At 28.0% G+C, this 27,247-nt stretch overlaps 1 protein-coding gene across 7 annotated transcripts in view; it reads left to right on the forward strand.

Annotated features, from left to right (window-relative positions):
* Nucleotides 1-27,247, forward strand: part of LOC129605632 (titin) — a 106,067-nt gene that overhangs the window by 60,279 nt on the left and 18,541 nt on the right. For all 7 annotated transcript variants that reach the window (XM_055515523.1, XM_055515516.1, XM_055515518.1 and 4 more), the window contains 5 exons: nucleotides 183-7,355; nucleotides 7,418-7,644; nucleotides 7,713-7,908; nucleotides 7,970-8,218; nucleotides 8,441-8,604. In XM_055515523.1, the coding sequence (XP_055371498.1) occupies nucleotides 183-7,355; nucleotides 7,418-7,644; nucleotides 7,713-7,908; nucleotides 7,970-8,218; nucleotides 8,441-8,604 (8,009 nt within the window). The remainder of the gene's footprint in view (nucleotides 1-182; nucleotides 7,356-7,417; nucleotides 7,645-7,712; nucleotides 7,909-7,969; nucleotides 8,219-8,440; nucleotides 8,605-27,247) is intronic.

Below are 27,247 nucleotides of genomic sequence, written 5' to 3' on the forward strand. Positions count from 1 at the left end.
TCACGATAAATTTTTCTGAAATGCTGGACTATCTCGTTTCACTTTTAATCATATTTTTTTCACTAAAATTTCAGTTATTTTTAATTAACTACTTTAATTTTTCATTAATCTCGTTTTCACTTAAATTCTTCATAAACTCACTTATTATAAAAACGTTTTCAAAATGATATTGTAATTTATAGGATTTACGAGGTACTCGCCAACAACATCCCCAGAACGTCGTTCTACTAAGACAATTCCCAATGCCGCTAATAAAACAAGTCCAGAAAATAAATCGAAAACATCAAAACCTATTGATAAAGGGACTTGTATGACCACCTCAACAACTACAAAAATAACTACTAAAACAATACGAAATGAAAGCCCGCAAAATAAAATTGACAAAGAACAACCAACGAAATCGTCATATCCCACAGATGAAAAACGCTCCGAGTCACCAATTAATCATGAGATCGATGATGAACGAAACTTAAATCGAAATACAAGATCCAACACCTCAAGAAGAATAACAAAAAATATTGATAACACAGAAGAAATTCAATCGAATATTACAAAAAAAACTAAATCTTCTCCGACTAGAAATCAAAGTCCGAGTAAAAGTCCTGCGTATGATTCACCAAAATCATCAAGAAAGTCATCACCTACAAAACAAGGTCCAACTTCGAGAGAACCATCTCCTAATCAAAAACCAACATCAACAAAAAAAGTTTCAACAATAACAACAAAAACTAAAACTACGAAGGGTTTTGATGATAAATTGAGAAAACCTGAACGACAACCATCGGAACCGGAATTCGAATTAGATTCGCCAGGCTCTGGTTATACAACAAGTGATTTTGAATTTGTTCGTGTGGATGATACTGAAGTTCATAATACCCATAGAACGGAAACTAATTTTAATCACTCAAAGCACTCAGCACAACCAGTCAAAAAGGCATCAACTTCTCCGCACGAGTCAGGATCAAAACACTCCCCACATTTAACAAGAAAAACTACTGAAAAAACTTTCGAAACTAGTTCAAAATATTCTCCACAACCAGTCCAAAAATTTCCAAATAAACCAAAAGATATTGATTTTACACATTCTCCACAATTAACTAGAAAAATTCCTAGCAAGCCGCATGAAAGTGGTTCTCCAGAACGAAATAGAAAATTTCCAGAAGACTCCAGACAGCTGTTTGAACCATCTAGGGATGATTCAGAGTACGGTCTAGAACCTTCAAAAGGATACCCGGAAATCGAAACTGGCCCTGAAAGTTCAGAACCAACAGAGAAACCACAAACTGACAAATTATATAGAAGTGATTCTAGCTACTCTCCTCAGCCAACTAGAAAATCGCCAGAAAAAACTCATTCAAAACAATCTCCAAATTCAACTCGTAAGTCTCCAGAAAAAACTATATCTACAATTGGATCAACTTCAACAGGTTTTACTAAATCTCAAAAAACTGATAACGCTATTTATCGTGATAGTAGTCCACAAAGGCGCAAACCATCAGAGCCTTCTAAAGCGTATATTGAAGATGAATCTGAACCAGAGAATGAACCGGCTTACCATGACACAACTGAATTCATTGTTTCAGAAACGACTGATACTCAGGATGGTATTATTGAAAGTAAACAGACCCAGCAGAAAACTGATACGTTTACAAGACAGAAAAAAACACAGGAATTTATCGATTCTGAACGTTTCGATGCTGAGTTTCCACAATTTGATCGTGAACCTTCACCAATAAATGAAAATATTAGACCACGATCTACATCAAAGGATTATCAAGCGGAAATTGAAAAAATTACACAAACATCTCCAGGTACGAGGAAATTCCCACAACAAAATGATAAACCCGAAAAAAGCGATTATTATAAAGAAATGCAAAAAATTACAAACGACACGACGTTCATTGATGAAACAAATGTGAAATCTTCAAATATTGTAAGTGATCATATAACAGACGAACATAATAGAAGAACATATGTAACTAGAGGAGATATTCCAATAGAACCTGATGATGAAGAGGAACCCAGGCAACCATTTTTCTTGAAAGAACCAATAAATGTCGATGAAAATGTTCATGAACCAACGGGAAGCAAACCAAAAGGTTTGGATACGATCGCAACTAACGACACAGAGTCTAAAAATGAATATCCAAAAGAAATACCTAAATCAAAAACTCCGTTTACTCGAAGTGAAACCTTTGAAGAACGTTGTCGTCAAATGTTAGGTATAAGTGATACTTCAGAGAAAACGACATCTAAAAAGCATCAAAAGACAACCGAATTCATAACTAACGAGCGTCGTTACCAAGATTCATTTTTAAATCGTAAGAGCTCTAGTTCATCCCCAGTGCCATCACCGAGATCAACCAGCCCTCAAAAGATGAGGGATTCTGATGTCAAAATAACTGTAACAACAACTGAAAACGTAACTAAAACCAATTTCTTGGAGAAAGAATCATATTCAGACGTTGATTCAATAAAAACACGTTCAGCCAGTCCAAGTCCAGTACGACGTTCTAAGGCACCAACTCGTGAAACTTCTCCTTCTCAACGACCTGATCACCCAGAAGTTTCGCTTCAAACAGTTACAAAAAAATCAAATACTGATTCTCTTAAAGATACTTATTCTTCATCACCATACGATTCCCCATATTCGAGATCCCCAGATTCAAGTCCAATACGAAGACCAGGAACAGATTCAGCTTATTCACGTTCACCAGATTCTAGTCCAGTGAGAGAGCATATAAAGACGATACAAACTACAACAGTTTATGAAAAAACTAAACCTACATCGAAAGAAACTAGTCCAGTTAGATCTTCCAAAACCACCAAAACCAGAACTACTGACAAAGAAAAAATTTCTCTAACAACAAATAGTTACGAAATAAGTACACAAAAAAGAAATCAATCTCCCGTACAGCCAAAACACATTACAACTGCGAGAATAGAAATTTCTCCAACATCAGTTCGAAAAACTCTTTTAGAAAAAAATACGTCCCCAACACGAAAGCCCACTGAATCAAGAAAACCATATGAAACATCTCCCACAAGAAAACCAATCGATACGTCGCCTACGAGAAGGGCTCCGATTTCGCATAAGCCTTATGAAAGTTCACCAACCAGAGAATCGACTAAACCTAGTAAACCACATGACAATTCACCAGGAAAAACTTCACCTAGGCCCAGTCCTTTTGATAGTTCGCCAACAAGAAAAACCACTGGACCAAATAAAAGGGAAGAATCACCCTTGAGAAAGTCTACAGAGTCAACCAAACCATATTATGAGTCTCCAACAAGAAAGACAACTGAATCGAGAAAGCAATATGATGAATTTCTTACAAGCATATCCGAACCTATCGAACCCAATTTCGAAACTCCGATAAAAATTCATACTGAACCTTTAAAACCACTTGACAATTCAACTACTGCACAGCTCCATGAAATGAGAAGACCACGCTATGAATCTCCAACAAGAAAATCAACAGAGCAAACGTCAACTACCAGAAATAAACTTCATGAGGTAACGAAGGGAACGACAAGTATAACAAGTTCACGGATAATAAATAAAGGTCCTTCTCCTTCAAAAGATTCCCCACGGAAGCCCAAAGAAAAAGAAATTGCCACAAAACCTACAATTCGTAAAAAAATCGTAAAACGGGAATCTTTGACAACTGATAAAATTACTAGGGGTGACATTGAGGTCGACGAGTCAGATGTATTAAGTGACGATGAGAATATTCTAATTATTGAAACTACGTCTAAAGTTACAGATACAAAAAAATCCACACCAGCGAAGAAATATCCTGTTACAGAACGGAAAGAATCAGCCCCAGTAAGTCGGACTACGCAAATAGATCGGGATACCAAGTTTACACGCTCAACAAGTGACAACATTTTCAAAACCAGTGCGACAAAAAGGACTTTAAATAGATCAAACGAAACTCCTAATAAAACAAAGCCAGTTGAGTCCCCTAAACTAGTAAAAAAGCAACCATCTGATCAAAAGAGAGATAAGAATGAAAAGAGACCAAGTAAATGTTTAACAACTAAAACTATCAATCTAACAACAGCTAATAATATCCTCAACAGTGAGGAAATGGAAAATGTTGTAATTGATATTCAACAAGCAAAAAGTAGTCGCGAACCTTCACCTAATAAAATTGTTCCAGTGCCAGTTTCTGCAAGCGCTGACGACGATCATGACGGTTTCCCAAGATATCCAGATGAGGTTCAAGAGCCTGAAGATTCAAGACGTACTCCAAAAGTTCGTAATATTCCAATATTTCAAGAAAGCCTCAACGATTTTGTCGGTTGCCAAATAACAGAAATCAAAGAAACTGATGATTGCATAATAAATGAAAGACGTCAGCAAAATATAAATGTAACTGAAGAGGATAATTTTACGAAAAATTCAAAAATGAGAGATACAATCCGAACATCAGCAACTATTGTCGATGATAAAGTTGATGAGAATTGTTTACTGAGTGTTCATGAGAAAGTTCATAAGTTCATTAATACTGCAGAGGAAATTAAGAAACCAAAAACATCCTCGCCATTCAAGCGTGATTTACAGGAAAAAGAACAATATCCGGTTGATGATGAATGTCTTTTAAGCGTTAACGATAAAGTTAATAAATTCCTTTCAACAGCTGAAAAAGTAACCAAAGATGTGATAACATCTTCTGGAAAGCGTGTAGTTCAGCGTTTAAATGTCGATGAAATTGATGAAAATTTAAGGAACGATGAATGTGTTCTAAGCGTTTCTGAAAAGGTGAACAAATTTATTAATACGGCCGAACGTCTAGTTGAATCCGTACCGCAAAAATCACCTAATTTGGTTGCACAAATCGATCGTCAAATATCGAAACAAAGTGAGGATGAAAGAAATTTCGAACCCATCAAGAAACAACCTTACGAACCGGTTGCAACTTATATACCCAATGGATCTCCTTATGATCATGAAGATTATTCAAAAACTAAAAAAGGTGAGCCAAAATACCCAAGGGACCGATCAACAAGCCCAATAACTAAACCACAGAAAAGTAAACCTTCACAACCTAGAGGAAGTCTTATAAGTAATGAAATTACAGTGAACAAAACAGTTACTCAGAAAAGTAAAGTAACGGATAGATATGCTCCAAATAAACCTAAAGAAATCACCAGAACAACGTCTAAGCCAGTGATCAAAACTACGGAAACTGTGCGTAAGGCTAAATCTGTTTTTGAAAATGGTGATGTAAAAACAACAAGTAGAACTACTACTTCAACATCAAATAATTCAAAGCAACGTGATATTATATCGAGGCCATCCGTTTTTGAGGCAAAAAGAAATCGGGAGCCATCGGATGTCAAATTAAAAGACATTGGTGTCAGAAAAACTACTAAAGAAAACGATTTAAATCGTCCGGAACCGAAATTGAAAGACGACAGACCACACAAAACAAAACCTGTTTCTTCATTTCAGTCAACGAAAAATTCCGTAACAGATTCAGTGTCATCCCGTAAAAATGTATTCGAACAATGCACAATACTCTCAACCAATGATATTGGCTCAGCCGCTTTAGAGGTTACTGAACGTCTGAGTAAATCAACACCTCGTCGCAAATCAGGTGCTGAGTCTCCAACAAGACGAACAGTTCCCGAATCGCCACACCGAAGGCAACCATCAGCGGAATATTCAAGAAAACCAGCTATTGTTACAGAAGCTACTGTGACAACATCAACAAGAAAAGTGCAATCACCAGCAAAATTCAATAACGCCGAGGATACTGATGGATATGTAGACAAATCTAAAACAACATCCCAGAAAAAAGTACCACTCTTATCCAAATCTCCCACCAGAGATGGTCAAGACTCCCCAATCCCAGCAACAAAAAAAGTTTTTGAATCAAATACGGAATATATAGATGAATATACTGACAAGTATCAAAAGGTTGAAAAAAATCACTATAGCAGAAAAGATTCATCGTCAACAATATCAACAAAAAAAATATCAGATAAAAATGAACAGTATGACACAGATACGATGGTAAGTAGGAAACCAACCGATTCAATACTGAGTGATTTATCTCCTCAAGGAATAAAACCTGTTCGTGAGGAAACATTTACGACTACAACAACAACAACTCGACGTGGCGACGAATCTCCATCTGTATTAGCACGAAAGAATATTTTTGAAAGTCCAGACGTGAAGTTAAATGGGTATAGTAGCCCCATACAGAAACCTTCATATATGGATCATACAAAATCTTCTTTGGAACATATTCGTCGTGATTCACTTGAAATTAATCGTACCAATTATCAAAGAAAAACATCATTTGATGAAGAAACTTTTGAAAATAATCCTAAGTCTGCTGTGAAGTTTGGCGTTCATTTAAAACATAACGCATCAGAATATAAACCTAGACGAAAGAGCAGTAGTTCCGAAATACCTCACATTGAAGAAATATTTGATTTAGAATTACTCGAGCAAATGTTAAGCACGGTCGTCGGTTATGAGCAAAGGCGGCGTATCCGAAGTCAAATAAGAATTGTAAAAAAACTCATTGAGCAAAAAAAGCGCGAAGAGACACAAATAGCGTATATTCGTGAGACATCTCCAGCAAGGCGTTCGACACCTTCTTCGCCGAGATCACCGTCACCTACCATTCGTGTTACAACGAGAAGACGTGAAGATATTACAAAAAAAAGCGAGGAAGAACAAGTAGCTTATATAAGGGAAACTTCGCCTGCTCGAAAAAGTCCAGTTCGCGAACAAACTCAAAATACTCCACGTCGAGATGCCACGAAAAAAAGCCCAGTACGCAATGCCACTAAAACAACTTCCATTCACGACGGGCGACAAACGAGTCCGGTACGAGAGTCAAGAGTTGAAAGAACGAGCCACAAAGAAAAGTATTCGAAAGGAAGCAGTAATACTAATTTCATAGATCATGAATCGAAGCATATAGAAAAACATGAATCTTATACTCGGGAACGTAGTATCAGCCCAAAATCTAAAGTAAAAACCGTTACAACAATTACTGAAATCAGAAAAGTAGGTGGCTCCAATATCCCAGATAAATCAATTACAACTAAAAAAGTGGTTCAAAGTAATACAAATGAAAAACCTATTTGGGCAACAAAAAATATTTTAAAGAAAGCAAGTGAAAGTGATAGAAGTGCAAAAGTTGGCACAACAAAGAAAATTCAAAGTAGTTCTACAACAAGAACATCTCATACGCAACAGAAGGATAAAAAAGTTTCCGATGAAGACGTAATTACGTCAAGCTATGGTATTGGACCAACTGATGAAGATGGAAGACCTCTATTTGGGTTACGTGCTTTGAAAACTAAAAAGCCTGCTGAAAGCAGCAAAGGTACTTTAATACAAATACTCAATTTTTATTACAAATTAAAAATCGATTATCACATTTTTCAGTCACTGGAACCATAGTTAGCGAAAGTTTCTATTCTGAGAATGGCCATGCTCCAGTTGGCGAACGAAAAATTACAGTATATTCCACAGATCCGAATGATATCGATGAATATGAAGCAAACTATGACAATAAAACAAGAAGTGATTCTATAAAGAGGGAAAGTTGCCAAAGAGATGGCCTAACCAGCGTTACAAGAACCCAGAAGTTTGGCGATGGAAATAAATTCGATGTGAGCAAATTTACAATAAACTAACTGAAACAGCCACTTTTACAGATTAGATTCTATTTAATTTATAGACTAGAGATGTTGAATCTCTCAATGACACAATAGAATTCGATGGTAGCACTAAAGTTCGACGTGGATCTGTTAAGGAGATGAGTGAAAAATTTATACGTAAAGAATCATCTTCATCAGTTACAGAAAAAACTAGTTCGTCGTCTTATCCAAAAGCTGGTTTGATTTTAAGAACCAAAACTAAAGAGTCTTCTCCAAGTAAATCTTCATTAATAATTGTTCTTCTAACTTTAATCCTTCTGTTAATCCTTTCTCTTAGCTACTTCACGTTATAGAGCTGGATCTTATGAAGACGAAGAATACGAAAGTGCTGGACATGAATATGAATCATCAACAACACGTCATGAATCAAAAACACGTTCAATTCATGAAAGTGAAAGTGAAACCGAATCAATTAAAATTTCAAAAGCAAAAAGTTCAACATCCACTCGTTCATTTCTGGATAGTTCAGGAAGCAAAGTGACTGGTGTTAACGATGTACTAGAACGGATGCGAAATGCTGACAACAGTAAGTTTTTTTACTTATTTATATAAAATGTTAAAAGTAAAGGTCCAAATGAAAGAAAATAACATAGGGTTAAACAAACAATTTTTTTCAGGGTAATCTAGATTTGATGGAATCTTTATGTTCATCTTATGTGATGTAACATGTATTGATTCTGTCTTTATATTTTTAGCTCCTTATTTTTTATCACTATTATTTCAGCTTAAATTCTTTTATCTTTTAAAGTTGTTCAAGATGGCGATTCAATGGAAGACCGTGAAGCTAGGGCTCTTTTAAATAAATTTCTTGGTGCCAGTGTACTTATGAGTGGCGTTGAATCAATGATGCCAGCTCAAGAAGTCGTTACAACAAGAGTTACTAAAATTAATACAGAACCAGTTAAGGAAGTGGTAAGTAAATTTTTATTTTCTTTTTAATTATGAACTATCTAGTGTGTTAATGGAAATTTGCTGAAAATTTAGAAAAGAATGTGAAAGAATTAGAACAACTCTTATGGAACTGTGCAACTTGTTTAAAAATCCCATACAAATTTCTTTATAAAAAATGTTTGAGACCTGAAATATGTTAGACTTACGTACACCGATGAACTTTATTTCGTTCTATACAACGTACGCTGAGAAAGTCAGTAAGAATTAATGATAATTAAAATATTAAAATCTTTATTTCAATGTCATAGCATTTATTCTCCAAATATTATTGACGTCCAAAATTCGGTCGCATCAATTTCTCGCCTTTTTATGCGTAACGAAAAATACTTACTTATTTTCTTATTTCTCATCAATTTTAAATATTTTTTCAGTTGGAAAAAAAAATTAATTCTAAAACAAAGATACAAAAAGTTTCTGAAGGACGTTTTTTCATTTTCAACTTTATTTGAAGTGTTTTATTTTTTTTTTATTATAGAAAATTATACCAAATGCAGATTAAATTTGCGATATCTGCTATATAAATAATAGCAATATTAAAATAAAACCGCAATTAAGTTTTATGACTCCCCCAATTAAAAAAAAACAGGTGTATATTTCGAACCCAAGTGTGAAGAAAATAAATAAGAAGAACACTAGAAGAAAACTTTTCTCTTATAAGGTAAAGACCGAAAATTTTTCAATAAAAACGCTTTGGTGTTTGAACGTGTATGTAAGAATTACAAATATAACTTTTTGAAAATAATTACGTATAGCTGCTGTTGCCAATAAAATATGGAAATTTTTTACTTGTACCATACACAATTATAAGATATCAAATTTGAAATTTTATCAATATCAATGCAAATTGATGATGCAGCACATCAATTCGTTTTGTTAAATACTACTGCGAATACCCAGCACATCAATTTGTTTTGCTAAATACTACTTCTGCCAAAGGTATGTAATTCATTATAGTGCATTATAAGAAAGCTTAAACACTTTAACAATATGAGAGCATAAAAATTATCAAATAAATAAAATTTTTATAAAAGAGAGAATTTGTTAAGTAAAAAATTATTGGAACCAAAGTAACATAAAAAAATCATCTAATTATTATCATGTCAAACAATACTACTGGCTTTAAATATTTCAATAGTTATTAAAATAGTTAATAAAATGCTTTCATCGGTTTAATCTATAAAATGCTAATCATCGGTTTCGAAACTGTAAAAATTTAAAGTATATTTTACAAGAGAATCTTGAACAAACCTACTGTAAACAATCATGAAGAATGAATTAAACAATTTAATGTCAAAATAAATTTGGAGATTGACGTAGGAACACCGTTTAACATTTTACGCCGCCCCTCTCCGGCGTAGCTTGCATTCTCCGGCTCCTCTCCGGCGTAGCTTGCATTCATAACACATTTTGCTCTTCGTTAAATTACATTTCATTTTTATTGTAAAAATATTATAAAAGCAGTTTCAATTTTATAATCATTTTTAAAAAAATTAGTTTTGTTTTTTTGCCAAAAAAAATTCAAAATTTAATTTTTAGTTTTGCATGACTTTCAGTTAAAATATAAATAATTTTCTTTTAAAATTTGAATGATATTTTTAAAATTGATAAAAATATGAAAATTTTATATGAAAATTAAACAAAACACAATATATGTACATATGTATGTATGTACTTATATGTATAAATAATAACAATAATGAAGAAATAAATCAAAATTCAACAGAAAAAGTTCATCAGACTTGCTGTCGTTTTGGGGTTTTGCTTTTAAAATCATTTCATATGCCACTTTATTATTTTTTTTCTTTTAGTTTTCTTTGTTCTACTTCTAAAATAAAAATTTATTGAATTATAAAAAATATAAAATTATATATGTACTTTAATTGTACACACGCTCGTACGAAAATTTTAATTTTAAAATTAAATATTTATTTTAACATTGTATTTCAATTTAATAATTTTCTTAAAAATCAATCAATATTCACAGAAGTTCTGACTCTTCGTATAATTCTATTAGAAAATTTAATAATAAAAAAATAATTCGGATGAAAAAATTTCGAGTTTATTTAAGATTTTTGTTAAATTAACTTTTAAAATAAAATTTGCGTACTCGAATATAATATGCTGTATTGACCGCATTGGCCTCAACGTCATTCAAATTTCTATGAAATTCTGATTGGATTTGTAGTTGTTTGCTTAAATTTAAACATAAGCTTAAATAAACTTTACAATACTTTGGTTTTTATGTAAAAATAAGAGAACTTAATGTCAATTAAGTTAATAATCGATCAATCGCAAAAATTCTTTAATTAAGAAAGTTTTTTTTGAATACGTTAGCAAGAATTTTTATTTGATAATGACATTCAATCAAAATAAAATTGAATATTCAATGTATTTCGATTAAAATAATAAACCTGATTAAAAATCGGATATTCGATTTGAAATATTTTTACTTTTCTTATCTCTTTCTATTTATCGAAAAATTCGAATAGCATGTACATACATACATATATAATTTTAATTTTCATTCTAACATACATCGTATATGTACTTTATCATCTCTACATTCTTCTAAAAAAAATGGCAATGGACGCAATTCAGCAGTTGTTTACTTTTAGCGGTTTGAAAGAGAATGCTTAAAAAACGATTTTTTTTTTAGTTCAATTAAAAATTAATTTAGAAATTGAATTTTTCCATGTCACGGCACTTTGACTCAAATAAATTCTATACTAAGAGGAGAAATGAAAAATGTGTCAAGGACGATATTTTTTAATCATGTTTCACTCGTTTTGCCTTTCTTTTTGGATTTCGTTCGCAAAATATAGTTTTTGTCTTAAGTAGCTCGTATTGCGACATTAAACTTAAAAATTTCGAAATAATTAGAAAATTTTTATAGAAATTTGAAAATATTGCTGTTATTATAAAAAGATAATTTTATTTTGCTAAAATTTGTCTGTCCTATATGTATATCAAACTTCTAATTTATAATGCAAGGAAAACATTGCCAGCTGAGATTCAAACAGAATTTTATCAAAACTATATTGTGTTGAGGTTATTTTCGTGATCATTTGCAAACAACATATAATGAAAAGCATTTTAAAAAAATTGTATATTGTACCCATAATATAATGATATTCTCAGTTATGTTTTAAAAGTTGGGAATAAAAACTGGGCTTTACATCAAGAAAGGGTACGAGTATTAGTGCACCGAATTGAAGCTTAAATTAGGCGGATTAATTTGAATTATAAAATATTTAATTATGGGAATAACTAATGGAAATTCCTTCATACAACTGCAGAACAAGATGGATGACGTAATCAAAGGAGCGAGTCACGACAGAAAAATTAAAAAAATTTTCTACTCGAACTGGGCTCAAACCAGTGACCTACCTTTTTGTAGGCGGACATTTTATTTCTTTTTTTTTCGGAAAACTTCTTTATTCCTCTGTGGCTCAGTTGTTAGAGCGTCCGAAATGAATAATAAAGATAAACAACTACACGTTGTATTGGTAATTAGTATAATTTAATTTACTATTTATTTATAAATGAACATTATATTTTTGTTAATTTTTTAAAAAATCGTAGATTTCCTTAAAATTTTATGTATCAGTTCTTTGGGACGATGGAACTATTAAAAAAACCTTTCAGTAAAGTTAGAGTAGTCATTTGGGAATGGGCAGATTTCATATTTTTTGGTACACACATAGTAATGTACATGGAATACATAGAATTATATTAAATTTAGGGTTATTTATTTTAAAGCAACCCTTTCAATTAATAACTATTTCATTTGAGAACTAATGCTATATCTTATAATGTATAGATTACTATAGAATTATAGACGCAATTCTAAAAAGGAAAAATAACACTAAAAATCGTTTCTATGGAAAAGCGTGAAAAGTAGAAAATTAAAAAAAAATTTTTTCATAATACAAGTGAATTTTTATTCACAATTCACTCCGTAAAATAAACAAAAGTGTCAATTGAAAAATTTTCGGGTTATTTTAAGATTTTTATTTTTTTTTTCACTTTTTACTTGTTCTTATAACTTTATTAGAATTTATTATGTAGATTACGAAATTTAATTGCCATTATTTAGCAAATAATTTGTTTTTGAAAATATTTTATTAGGTTTTTTAGCTCTTTAATCTTCTTAGAGTTTTCTTTTGTTTGGTTAAATAAATTTTGCGTTTTTAAATAAATTTTCATTTGACAGGCGTGTAAGATTTTTGATTTGTTTAAATTTTAAATGATTGATATTGAGGGGACTAAACATTTTACTAAAAATTAAATATTAAAATGGATATTTCCTTTCTTACAATCCAAATTAAATAATTTTTTTTTTACATAATAAATGTTTTCAATGATGAAAATGATGTTACAAATGGGGGCAAAAGTTCTTTTAGATTTCAGTAAAAACACTTAAGTAATCTTATTTGATTCAACATTAAGCAACATAAGACTTGAGTTTTTTAAGGCACCGATATAAAATTTGAACAAACATTTTCTTTATTATCAATTAGCTATAAAAAATTTGAGAACAGCAATGACATGTAAATAAGCAACTTCAACTTTCAAGTAAAAAACTGTTCTTTTTTTAAGTATAAGTTCACATATAAGTTGTAGGACATGATACAAACTTTTAAAAAAATTAACACATTATGTCAGTGTCAACTTATTAAAGAAATATGTTTTGTATTCAAAATAAAACACTTCTAATTTACAATATAACCAACGCACTCACATGATCACGGATAGGGGGGAGTACACATGATACTTGGCATAAGAATAAGATCAATTCTACCCACAAATTCTCTTCATGATTCCTCTTTCTTTTCAATAAAAACATGTTTATTACAAAAATTTTTGAACTTATAATAGACAAGCCGGGAAATATAAAAGGGGAAATTAAATCTTGTTTCGCATTTACGCATATGACCAAAATTTAGTATTTAATGGCAATGAGCAAAATCCATTGTCGGATAACGAATATTAACCGTACAAGTAAAATGTTTGACAAATTATCATGAAAATTAAGATAAAATTAATGTAACATGCTTTTAAATTTTTTTATCAAAATAAGAACAATAATCACAAATAGAAACTTGACTATAAAAAAATAAAATGCACAGCACTAATTTTTACTGAAACGACTTTAAATTTAACAATTTATTTTAAGTTTTTTCTCTTTTAATTTTTGTTTTATTTATTTACACTCTATTCTAAAATTTAAAAATTATTACATTGTTTACAATACAATAATTTACTCTTTAATAAAATGCAGAGAAAATTTTGCCACTCTTAAAAGACACAAAATTAAAGAGAAAATATTAATTAATAGAATTTTGTGGGCTTTTCGAAATTATCTCAACTCTTGTATAAAAATCTCATAAAATAATAAATATTTTGTTTGGATTTGGATATGATTAAGTATATGAAATAGAAAAAAAGACAAACAGAAATTCTTAGGGAAAATTAAATTATTTTGAATATCATTTTTACACACGCAGTAGCACACACTAAAATTTTTTTTATCTTGCATGTGTTTGCTCAAAATTTTAAATGTGATTATAGTTGGAAAACTTTTTTTGTTTTTGAGGAATAAAAATTTCTTTGTTCCTTTATTCTAACTAAAAAATTTTCAATTTTAGTACAGCATCGACCACGGCCAAAATAACATTCGCTCTTTTGTGGTTAACTTACTCAATTTTCAAACTCAACTCAATTTTCTATATAATTAATATAAAATTATAATAACTGAGAAAAATTCAATGTTATAAAATTTTTCTTTGAGAACAAAAAAGGAAATTTTGATTTCTTTTTATATAAAAAAGGTATCAAGCAGGAAATTAAGCTTTAGAAATAAAAGTTGATCGAAAGTGTGTGAATGTTAAGGGAAAAATAAATAATAAGAAAAGAAAAATAATAAGGAAACGGAAAGAAGGATCGCTTATTTATTTAATAAAAAAAATTAAAGTAAAAATATTAAAAATTGAAAAAAAAAAATAATGAACTTTTAAATTAAAATTTTAAAAATTTTCTTAGTAAAATCAATTTTAAAATTCTTATATTTATAATTACGTAACTTCTAATTTTAAATTTTCTTATTGGAAAAAAAAAATAATTTTCAGTATTTTTAAATAAAAATAAAAGGTGTGGGTTTTTCACGCTATTTTTTTTTCTCTCCTGTTAAAGTGAAGAAAAATTTTTGTAAATTTTGTTTTTGTTTCATTTTTATTTTTAAGAATAAATTATGAAATTATTTTGAAATTAAAGAATTATTGGTGCAAATTAAGAATAAAACAATTAATTTAAATTGTAAATTTTGAAAATTTTTTTAAAAAAATTAATTAATAATAAAATCATTGCATTTAATAAAAATAAAAAAAATTGTTTTTTGAAGAAAAAAGGCATCCAGATTTTGGAAATAATTTTTATTTGTGAAATTTTTCTGGTCGAAAATTCAATTGTGTATTTTCCCTGTTAGAAAAAATAAACTCTAATTATACAAAATAAAAAAAATTAAGTGCTGTACTCATAATACCAACCGGTTAATAAAAAAAATACTTAATCTAATTTATAGAGGAAAATACAAGATAAAAAAACTCAATTTTCTTTATTAAGTGTAAAGAAGAAGGACGGACAAGAGCACATAAACATATTTTACCCTATATATCAGAATATTTCAAATATTTTAGTTTTGGATTTGGATATACACATACAAACAGGAACATATATTATTCACTTATTCAGTTCATATCAAATTTTTCTTTTAATTTTGATTGTTTTTTTTTTTGGTACTGAGGTGAATGTAAAAAGAAGGCACTAAGTAAAGTTATTGTATATCAAGCACACTTAAATGTCATATTCATACATAAACGCACACACACAAACTTACAGTTAATGTACAAAAAAGTGCAAAACGCACAAAAGGTGTCTATATTTTTTATTTTTTTTTGCAATACACAAGCGTTTTTTATTTTTAAAATTTAATTTTCTTCGAATATAAAAAAAATAAAATAATCATTTTGCTATTATATTGTTGAAAAAGAAAATTTCATTTTGAGAATTGAAATTACGAAATAATTAAGAACATTGAAATAGTTCTAATAAGAGAGAGGGGGAGAGAAAGAGAGGAGTTTTAAAATTATAGCAATTACAAGGGCTAAAATTTCTTAAAACTTTTATATTTTTAGGTAAGTTTTTTGTTTTTGAAAGAAAAATTTTATGTTGAAACAATTTTCTTAAAGAATTTTAATTTATCAAATAAAATTTTAGATGCTTTCAATTTAAAAACATAACTTTTGAGTTGCATAAAAATATTCGATTGCTTAATTAATTGAAATTTGTACACAAATTTTTGGATGGGGCACATTTGGGTTCATTGTATGTTTTTGTAAGAAAACGACAATTTTCTGAAACAATTTAAGAGAATCAATAATTTTGTAATATAATTAATTTTAACCAAAGTTGTGGTTCGTTTTTTTTGCAAATAAGTTGTACTCTAAGTTCACTTTTATTGCAAATGAAATTTTGCAAACGTTTGCGTTTAATAGTAATCTAAAATTCCACCTTCATGTTGACATTCATCATTGTTGTCATGATCACAACGTCCATTGCAATTTATTAATCACAAAATAAATATGGCAAACATATTTAAACCTAAAAATCCAGTGAAAAAAGTCAAAATAAAATTCTTAGTTCCATAGGCATGCGTTCCATATTATATTATATGGTTTCTAATTGATTAAAGTTAATTTCGTACTGAATAATGATTTCGGACTATATCCGGTCTTAGCTGTTAATTTTAATGTTTTAATTTTAATGTAATCTGGCAAATTTATTAAAAGTGTAAACGATTTAAAAAAATTTTTAATTTTTGTTCACACGTTTTTTAAACTAAGGTTCTCAATTTTTTTTCAAACAACAAAAACAAATTTTTATCTTAATTTTGACGCCAACGCTCGCTTTGTATATCGTAACTTTACAAGTTTTTAAACTTATCGTTTTGCATTTATGCGTATGTACATATGTATGTGTGATTCGTAACTTGAAAACAAAAATGCGTTGTACACCCCTTTGTTTAAGAATTCAAGAAACGCAGCGTTTGGAAATGCTCAATAATTGCTGTTTTTTATTTTCTATAAAACGTTTATTTTAGGTAAATTTGCTTTTTATACGTTCTCATACATATTATTTTTCTTTGTTTCGTTCTAAATATATTGCATTCAAAACCAAAAAAAAAAACAAGAGAAAAATAAAATCAGATGAAAAATTAGACTCTTAATCTTTTAATCTTGAACACAATTTGGATTGATCGTATTTTAATGTAAAAATATTTCGTATGTAAACAAAATTCGGATCTTTGTTCCAATTTGAATAACGCATCATTTAAATTTCGGATAATTTAACGAAAAAGAATCAAATATATTTAAATTTTGAAAGGTCTTAAATTTATTAATTTTCAAAGTAAAGTAAAATCTCGCATTATTTTTAAGATATTTGTGTAGAATTGCAAACCCATCTTAATTATTTCGATAAAAATTTGTGGAATTTAAAATGTCTAATGCAAACTTACTTGTCATAATTTTTTGTTGATAGTCACAATGTTGAGCTTTGATTTAATAACACATCCTGGAAAACATTTTGTGATTTCATTTCTGTTAAGTGAAATAAAGTTGAACTTTAACTTATTTTAAATTTACATTTTAATATAATTATTTAACTTACGCTATAGTTGATGTCAAATAAAAAATATACGATCATTATTTTTGAAAAAAAAAGAAAACAAAATTGTGTAGGCAAATTTTTGGTAATTTTCCAAAATTCTTTTATTAATTTTTACTAAATTGTCGTCCGAAAAATCAGGTGAATATTTTTCTGTTTTCACTAACATATGTTTTGAATGACACAAGTGTAGATTTTGAAGGCTGGAAGCAAAAAAAATAGAATTAAATAATAAAGATTTTGCAATTCGAATTATGCTATATTAAGTAAAAGTAAAAATATTTAACGCCCTTAAAAATATAAAAATTTAAGTACTGCATAGCTTTGGTATATCAGTGAATCCTGTATGAAAACTTCAATGAAAATCTTACATTGAAACCCCTTTTAAAATTTAGTGTTATTTATAATTTACAATTTTAAATCAAAATCGAAATTTTATGAAATTGCTCAAAATAACTTTTGATATTTTTAATTTACCTTTACGAATTGACTCATTTTATATTCAACGCACATAATTCCCATAACCTTAAAACCAATGCTTTACAAAATTATACAAATTAACTTCTCAAATTTTTAATTTTTACGCTATTTGTTTTTTATTAAAAGGAAATGAAATTAAAAATTAATAAAAATTTTAATATAACCAAAGAAAAATCATTGATAACTAATCAAGCGGTACGATGCATCGATTAAAAAGCAAGAAATGCATCCAAATTAACCCATTTAGTTGCATTTCCATTAAATTTTCGCTCAATTTAAAATTCATTGAACCTGAACGAAATTTTTTCAAAACAAGCTTTGTAAATGAATTTCATTTGAAATCGCAGTAATAGAAAGCGTTTTCAATTCTCTATAATAACAAAAATATAGACACAAATTTACATTTTAAAAAGCCTAAAATTGATTTTCATTTTTAAAAATAAAAAGTTAAAAAAAAAAATTAAGTTTCACACAATAATGAAAGTTTTGGTCTCTTTACTCTCTAGGCAAATATTGAACGTTAAAACACTGTTAAAAAAACAATAATTTCCAAATTTTAACAAAATTCAAGGGCAAAGAAAAAATTCAGGAACAAGGGGGAAAGAAATCATTTTAAATTTTCATTGTTTTTTTTTCTTTTTTTAAAATCGGAAGCGGAACAAATTTTTAATTTCAACTTTTTTGTTTTTGCTACATTTAAGTATTTTACTAAAATTTGTTAAGAATCTGTGCCCCCCTCCACCCACCCCCCTTCCATTGCGACTCTCTTTCCATTTGTTTAACAACTAATGGTTTAACTTTGTCAATTTAAAGTTGAAAATTTTTTTCTTTGCCGTCTTTTAACGCCTTTCGATTCAATTTACACTTTTTATCTTCGACGAACCATGGAACAGACTGACAAATTTTTTGAAATCTTTTACTATAAAACAACACATTCTAAAATATTTCCTTCCAGCATAAAAAGTCGTAATTATCATTGTAAATTAAAGAGCAAGCAAGGTATGTACTAGATAAACAAAATTATTCACAAATCGCTAGTTTAAAAACTAAAAAATACAATCAAAAATCGTTGGAGTGTAACAAATTTTTCAAGTGAATCGCTTAATTTCTGTTTATTGCCTTTGTATTAAGAGCATAAAGATCACCTAACAACGAAGTTCAAAATATACATATTTGCAAGGAAAGAGTATAGTTAAGTTTAGAGCACGTGCCTTGTCAACATTATGAATTATTAAAATTTTTCGTAGTTTTAGAGCAAATATGTCATTAAAATGAAAGATTAAGCTACCAAATTTTCGTAATAGGTGCAATTCAAAAAATCGCGCTGAACTTTTTATGTGCGATTACTCCTTGTTCCTTTACATATTTTTGAAAACTTGTTAATTTAGTTTCCAGGTGCAAAAATCTAATGTTCCATTGTGTTTTTCAATATTAGCTGCACAATACAGACAAAATGATATGGAACAAATAGTAATTTTTTTATCATGTTTCTAAATTTTAGGTTACGCACACTACTTTATAATTTGACTCATGCGTAAGTGAAACGATTCAATTTATGTCCGCAATGTATACGTCATGCCCTAATTAAAAAAAAGTTTTCATATTGTACAAATTTTAACATCACTTTGAGTATGATTACAGCATTATTTTCCGAATTTATTTCGAACTTTTGTTTATATTTTTGTAATTTTTATTTTAAATAAAATTTGCGTAAGGGCAAAAAATGATTCAAAAATTTTTTAATAAATTGAATTTCTATTGTGCTGAATGAAAGTTTGAAAAAGCGGGAAGAAAACAAAATTATTTATTAATGCATTAACAGATTTAGAAAATAAAAGAAACTTATTTAGGCCAAATATACAATTAGAGGAATTAAATTTTAGTGCTATTGAATTCCTAAAATTTGTAATGCTCTACTATATTTAATTAAATTTTTAAAGTATGATTTTTTACACATTTATTTATAGTATGAGCACATTTTTTTTGTAATGTATCGCAATAAATCGCATAAAATTAATGGCTCATGAATGAAATGGCATATTTTCACGATTAAGCGAAAATAAAAGTGGTTTAATTTAATCTAGCACGTAATTTAATAATCTGTAAGCAAATATTCTTATAGATTACAACTACAATATTTCCTAATAACACCTTCTATGACAATCGTATAGTAAATAAAACTAAATGAAGCTTCTAATTTGACAAACGAACAGCAATTTGACATATCGCAGATTAAATGTAATAAGCAAATTTTTATTGTTTCATTTACTTGTAAAATTTCTTTATTTCTTTAATAGTTTTCACTGACTTCATTGGCTTTGCGATTCCTTATTCTTTTGTTTTCATCTTGTTTTTTCTCGGGTTATTCTCATGCCATGAAATTTTCCAAAAGATCAAAGAATTTAATATTCGGACCAATAGTTGTAATAAATTTTCCCTACTTCCCTAATAAATATTAATTACTTGGGAACTCTACATATTTTTGTTTCTTTTGAAATTGTTGAGTTTTAAATAAAATTAATTAAAAACAAAAGGTTTTTAAATTTTTAGCGCATTTCAAAAAAAAAATCTGGAAAAAATCTGCTGTGCGTGTATTTTGTATTCTGCTGTGAGCATTTTAAGACGTCAATCCGTCATTTAAACGTGTTATAGCGGTCTTCAAAGAAAAGTTTTATATTAGTAGAATCATTATTAAAACTTTCACTTTAAAGTTCCTCGCAAAAGTATACTTTACGAGTATGTTAATAAAACTTTATAAATAAAGATTCTAAACTTAAGTTTAGTTAAAGCGAAATTTGCTACTTTAGATACTCTTAGATTTGATCGTTTACACTTTTTTTTATTGAAATTTAAATTTACAATACACCATAAAGTGTTGTATGCCTAAAGTATATGTGAATTTAAAAACATCCATACGTATAAACGACACACGATAAACCTTACGTCACTTTTCTGAAAGAGCTGTGACGCAAGTTTAGCTTTTGTATGTGTTTCTATTTTGTAAACATACGTGTTTGGCAGTAAAAATTTGAACGCACTCGTAAACATATAAATTTGGTAAATTTTAGAAAAAGTGGTTTCAGATGGCTGTTATTGGATGACATTTAGTGAAACTTAAAATCTATTATACGTGCTATATATTAGAAAATATAACAAAATTGAGAAAATATATTGAGAGGATTTAATGAATATTAACTGAGAGGAACAGGATTTTAGTGACCCTATTAAATATAAGTTTCAAAGTGTAAGTATACAAGTGAATTACTTGTCAAATAAATTGATACAATTAGTTCCAATAACAATTGACTAAAAGTTGAAAGAAAATTCAATTTCATAATATAATTAAATTATGATTTTTGTAGATTAATTTTATTAAAGTGTTATTTTTAAATATTACACAAAAATTTCAAATTTACGACACTAAAAGAAGAAAAAAATTTGTTTTTATTTTGGCACAATGAATTTTTTGGTTTTTAAATTTTTTTACTTCTTTGCTTCTATGATTGACGATATTGTCTTGTCATGTAATCGTGGGCGCGCAAATGTTTTCAAATATTTTTTCTTGCTTTTTTTCACAAACAAAATAGTGAATATTTCTGCAATGTTTTGTTTATACATATAGAATAAATATTTTTCGTTGTCTATTTAAAGCGGACCGCTTAAAGCATTCGCCTCAGGGATGCAGACACAATGATAACTAAAAGTACAAAATGCTTAAAATAAAACAAATTTCAAATCAAATAATTAATATTAATTCTAAAAATAATAAAAAACTGAAATTATTAATAAAAATTAAATTAAGAAATTAATTAGGAAAAAAAATATAATGAAAACATGGGAAATTGTGGGTACTAATGGTGTTACAAGAAGCCACACGAAAATAAAATGATGGTAAAGGCTTGGTCGAAAAAGTATACATGTACAAAGTAAGGAAAAATATTTTTTTTTCGAGACTGCTTTGTTGTTGTTAATATAATATAAAATAGGCATTCTTTTCTTAATAAAACTATTGCTCTTTAGTTGTTCCTCAGTCAAATGAACAAATGATGGACTAAGTGACCTTTATATGGTACTTCAATTACTGAAAATGGAAAAACTTGCTATAAAAGTATCCAAAAAGCGTATGTCCGACAAAATCAAACTGTTTATATTCCTTGATGTTCGCGATTCTGTATACATTCTTGTTCAAACTTAAATTTTTTCGCAGGTGAATTTTCTCAAAAATTCGAAAACAAGGAACCTTAAACAGCTTTAAGTGTAACAGAATAAAGTGCATGTCACTGAAAATTTTCTTTCGCAAAATAATATTTTTTCTACATTTTGCCAAAATTAATTAATTTTTATTTATTTTTAGTGTGCATTCTCCCGAAATGATATGAAATTATATTTTTAGAAACTGACGCTGTAATTAATATTTACCTAAATTTTCATTTAATCATAAATATTAAGAAAAAAATTATGTTTTTCGAATGTAATTTGAAATATTTTGCAATTTTGTATGACATTTTCTTTTTTTTAATATTCTGACATCTTTTCGATTTCTTTTTGTTACATATTTTTTTATGTATGCAAAAAAAGACTATCATTAATGGGACGTTACAATAGTTTTTTTTTCTTTTTTATGTTTTTTAAAATAAATTCTTTTAATTTTCTTTAAAATTTTTGTACTTCTTCATTTTTAAGACGTCATAGATTTATTAAAAAAAATGTTGTTATATTGCGAACCGAAAACATTTTTTCATTCTTAATCAAAAAATTTTTATTTTAATCTTTTCAATTGCAACTGGAATTTGAAGTAATTGTACATGAAAAGTCATTTACAAAATAATTTTGTTTAAACACTCAAACTTGATTAGTACTAAATTTGTTGGTGTCGTTCAAAAGTAATTTTGTCAAAGTGTTGACATCCTTTAGAAACAATTTTTTTTATTAGAGCAACACAATTAACAAATATGAACTATAGCGAAAACGCCCAAGCACTTTTAGCTCTTGTTTTTTTTCTTATTTGAATAATTTATGTGGCGCATGGCTTCTAAAATCACATACAAAAGAATACCAATAAAAATAAATCTTTTCTTTTTTTCAGTAATTTATTAATTGCTTCAAAATTGATTTCTAATTAAAATTTACAGAAAAAATCACTTATAGCCATTATTGAAAGTCCCAAATGTTTTTCCCATATTTCCATATTTTTTTTTTCTTTTTTATTGTCTAGTTGTTATAATTAATCTTTCAAACCTCCTACAGAATTCCTACGTTTTATCCCATTTTTCTTTTAAAAATAACCGAATTTTTTATAATAATTTTTTTCTTTATTTTTAATTTTTAATTAAAAAAGTTCGATGCCTCTTCTTATAGTTCATATGCATTATTTATTTAAAAAAAAAATTAATTTTCCTGGTCATTAGTCAATTTAGAAAATGAAAAATTAAATAAAATACCATATGGGAAAACAAAAAAAAGAGCAAAAAACACAAGCAACTGCATTCGATTTTTTTTATCTAAAAATATCACAAAAGGTGAGTTAAACACTTCTCCAAAAAATATTTTTTTTAAAAGTGGAAATTTTTCACAAAAAAAGAAAACCTTTTTGTAACAAAAAAAACTTTACCCCCTTCTGCGTTTTAAATCGCAAGCTCCCTTCCAAGATAATTCAGTTGCTCAAAAACAAAAACAAAAGAAATTGAAATTGACGCTTTTTTCATCTTCTCAAAATGTTGGAAAAGCTTCACTGTGTGCCAAAATAAAATTTCCAAAAAAAAAAGAAAAAATTCTCTCCTATTTTTCTTCTTCTTTTTCTTCTTGAGTTGTTTGGCCTCTGAAATTAACAATTTCGTTCTGATATTTTGTAAAATATACAAAAAAAATATTAAAAATAAGAAAAAATACAAACAGCAATAAAAAACAAAAAACAAACAAAAAAAAAGAAAAACAAGCACATACATTTTGCACTTCACAATGATGATGCTGATATTTTTGAACGAACCTATTTTGGTCAGAAACATTGAAAATAGATCGTAATTGGGAATTCCTTTCGAGCAGCACTGTGTAAAACACCGCTCACTCCGCTTTATATTTCATATTTGCTATAAACTCAAATGAAAAAAAAACAAAAATCATTTGTGTATGTAGCGAATAAATATAAATGTGTGCGCTATGAAAAACGCTATATAATAATATAATCACAAAAACAGAGAGAACACATAAGTGATTAAGCAATACAATACAACAATACATGTTCCATTTCCATTCCATCATATAAATTTAAAAACTTAAAATTGGGGAAAATTCTACTCATTCTAGAGTTGGGAAATTAATTTTGTTGATAAGATCGAATGAAAATTACTCAATAATATTACTCTTAAACATTAATTGAATTTGAGTGAGAACAGGTTTATGTATTTACGTATAAGATTAGTTGTTGGGCTTGCATACATAAAGGGAATTTTTACCAAATTGTTCCGGGGAGTAGAAAGATACAAATATGTATGTATATTGTTGTCTGATGATTAACGTACAATATTACATACTTCATCAACTTAGTCTCAATATTATTTTGAATTAAATTTGTTGATAAACAAGATAAAATTAACAAAAGTTTTAAGAAATTATCAATTTACCATTTATAAGCATGTTTACACAATCGAATTTATAGAATTAAAGCACAATACTAAAGATAATCAGTAGTAATGAGTGGTAAGTACGGTTAAGCGTAAAATATTTAAAAAATTATGTAACAAAGTCAAAATTCTTTTTGCCGGTCTAATTTAATTTTCTAAAACTTTTTCAATGTTTCTTAAGATCTCAATATTACTACATTTCCATTTGCATTTGTATAATGAACGTATATTTTGAAACATTGGGTATTTAAGAGATTTCTCTCATTACATTTCAACTCTTTAAAATTTAATAAAAGAAGAAATCTTTTAGAGGAGCATTAATTTTCTCTTTTGTGAAATTAATTTGAAGTTTTTATGATTTTTCAATTCTATTCTCTTTATTTAATCAAGATTTTCTTTCTTTCTCTGCATATGAAAGTTTGAGTAAAAAAAAATTGAAATAAAAAGAGAATAACAGGAAAAAAGAGAGAAATTAAATTTCCCTCGTAAAATTTTGTTTTTAAATGAAGATCAACAAAAAGGACATTTAAAATTTTTATTTAATTGCAAATTGAATTCAATTGAACTTGATTTTTTTTGTTTCTTTTTTCTATTTATTTTTAACATTATATACAATTAATCATTGCCATTATTTATTTTATTTTATTTTATATTATTCATTAATTAAAATTTACACTTGAACTTGACAAAATAAAAGGAAAAAACAAAATTCAACTCTTTATTTACATATATGAGTGAACATATGTATATACAAATGTATAAATATTTTATAGCATGCAATTTTCAGTACTGGTGCTACTTACAGAAATATTTGTTATTATGTATGTAATTTGATTGATTTTGTAAGTATTTCACAAAAAGAGTTTCGATTCTTTCGATTAAAATATTTTACAAATTTGTCATTTTTAAAATTGACACGAACTTTTAGTTGCAAACTATTTAAAATTTGGTAAAAAAATAATTTTACATTTAATTGAAATTTTAAATAAAGAAAAATTGAGTCACAATGAAACTTTTAAATATTTTATTAAACACAAGATAGATGAAGCTAGAGGCAAGTTTAGAATCAAGACTAATATACTTGATTACTATTAACTATTTATTACTCATTCTAATTATGAATTTGATTTTCAAATACAGTCAACACAGACATAATGGATTCTGCTGAAAAATGACTGATTCTTGAGAAAGATATGTTCCAAAAATTCTGGCGATTACAAGAGGTTTCATTTTGTTTTTTCAATTATAATTCTTATCCAAAACAAACTCAAATCTGTCGACAGTTACTCTAAATACAGTCAAAAACTAGTTAATATGAATAAAACAAAAAAGCATTTTCCACATTTTGAATACAACGCAAAATGTAAATTGAAATTTATGCCTTAAAATTTTCACTTCATATTACAAAAAACACACATGAGTTCTGCATTCAAGCACGTCGTAAAGTTTTATGAAGCTCTAATTTAAAATTACCTAAGAATTAGTCAAAAATATTTTCGAATTGTTTGAAATTTTATCAATTAATACCTTAAAAGGGCAATAAAAATATTGTTATTAAAACGAAAAAATAAACAAACTTTTAAGAAATTTAAGTGGAAAATTTAATTTTTAAATACAGGTAAAATAAACTAAAAATAAATCAAAACATTGACGTCTTCCTATATTTTTTCTCGCCAAAAATAAATGAAATATACAAAGAATTACAAAGCCAAAATATAAAAAAAAGGTAAATAAAATAAAAAAGCTCAAAGTTCGTACCCTTGCCAGAATTTCAATATACGTACACACTGTTTGAAAAATATACAACGGTGTTACTACAAATTATCGAAATCTATTTACTTATTATTTATCTGCCATAAAATAGAGTTTCTCGAAAATTTTTTAATAACATGCATCAATAAACACTACAATTAGTTAACAAACACTATTTTGTAAAGTTTAAAAAAATGTAAAAACCATTTGGGGGTATTTTCATTGATGTAACACATTCGTTTCAATTTTAATAAGCCCTCATATCGTACCCGTAAAACTAAGTTGCCCTTTCTGTGGTCGTATGTGCGCTTCAACAACAGACCCACGTGGCTAAATCATGCCTATTGACGAATTGTGTGGTGTATATATAAAGAGATGATCGCTTTCACCTGCTATAACTAACCTAAAGGCAGAATTACGGTATTTTCGTGTATATTATAAAGTATTGCAATGCTCTAATATCGTCGATGTATTTACTATTAAATTTTGAACTTAAAAATATGATAATGATTTTTGAATAACGCAAATGTTAACTGTTGATCGTCTCCAGAATATTATTACTAAGTTTCTCATCTGAAAACCCCTTTAATATTAAAAAAATTTTATAAAATTGAATCGCGGTAACACAGTTTTATAGTGTTAAAAAACTATTGTAATATGTTTACGGCCAAATTTGATATCAACTTTCAAAGTAAAATTACAAAATTCGTACACTAAATTAAAAATAACTCTAAAAAAACCTTGCCAATTACAAGTTCAATGGTTTTAATTGTGTTCGTTTGCATTTTAAGAAAAACGGCGTACTCGTATTTTTCTATGTACTTATACGCACACAACATACATAAATACAAACGAATGCACATTCAACTCAACATGTTTGCTAAAATTGTGTTCACACTTCAATACGAGTAGTAAAACTTTTTGGATGTTTCTACAATTTTGGGGTTTTTTTTTGTTGTGTGTTGTTTTTTTTTTTATTAAATTCTTTTATTTTATATTTTTGATTAATTAATTTTCTAATTAAATTA

This window comes from Condylostylus longicornis, unplaced genomic scaffold (genome assembly GCF_029603195.1).
Source record: "Condylostylus longicornis isolate FDR11 unplaced genomic scaffold, ASM2960319v2 ptg000013l, whole genome shotgun sequence".
In the NCBI taxonomy this organism is placed as follows: domain Eukaryota; kingdom Metazoa; phylum Arthropoda; class Insecta; order Diptera; family Dolichopodidae; genus Condylostylus; species Condylostylus longicornis.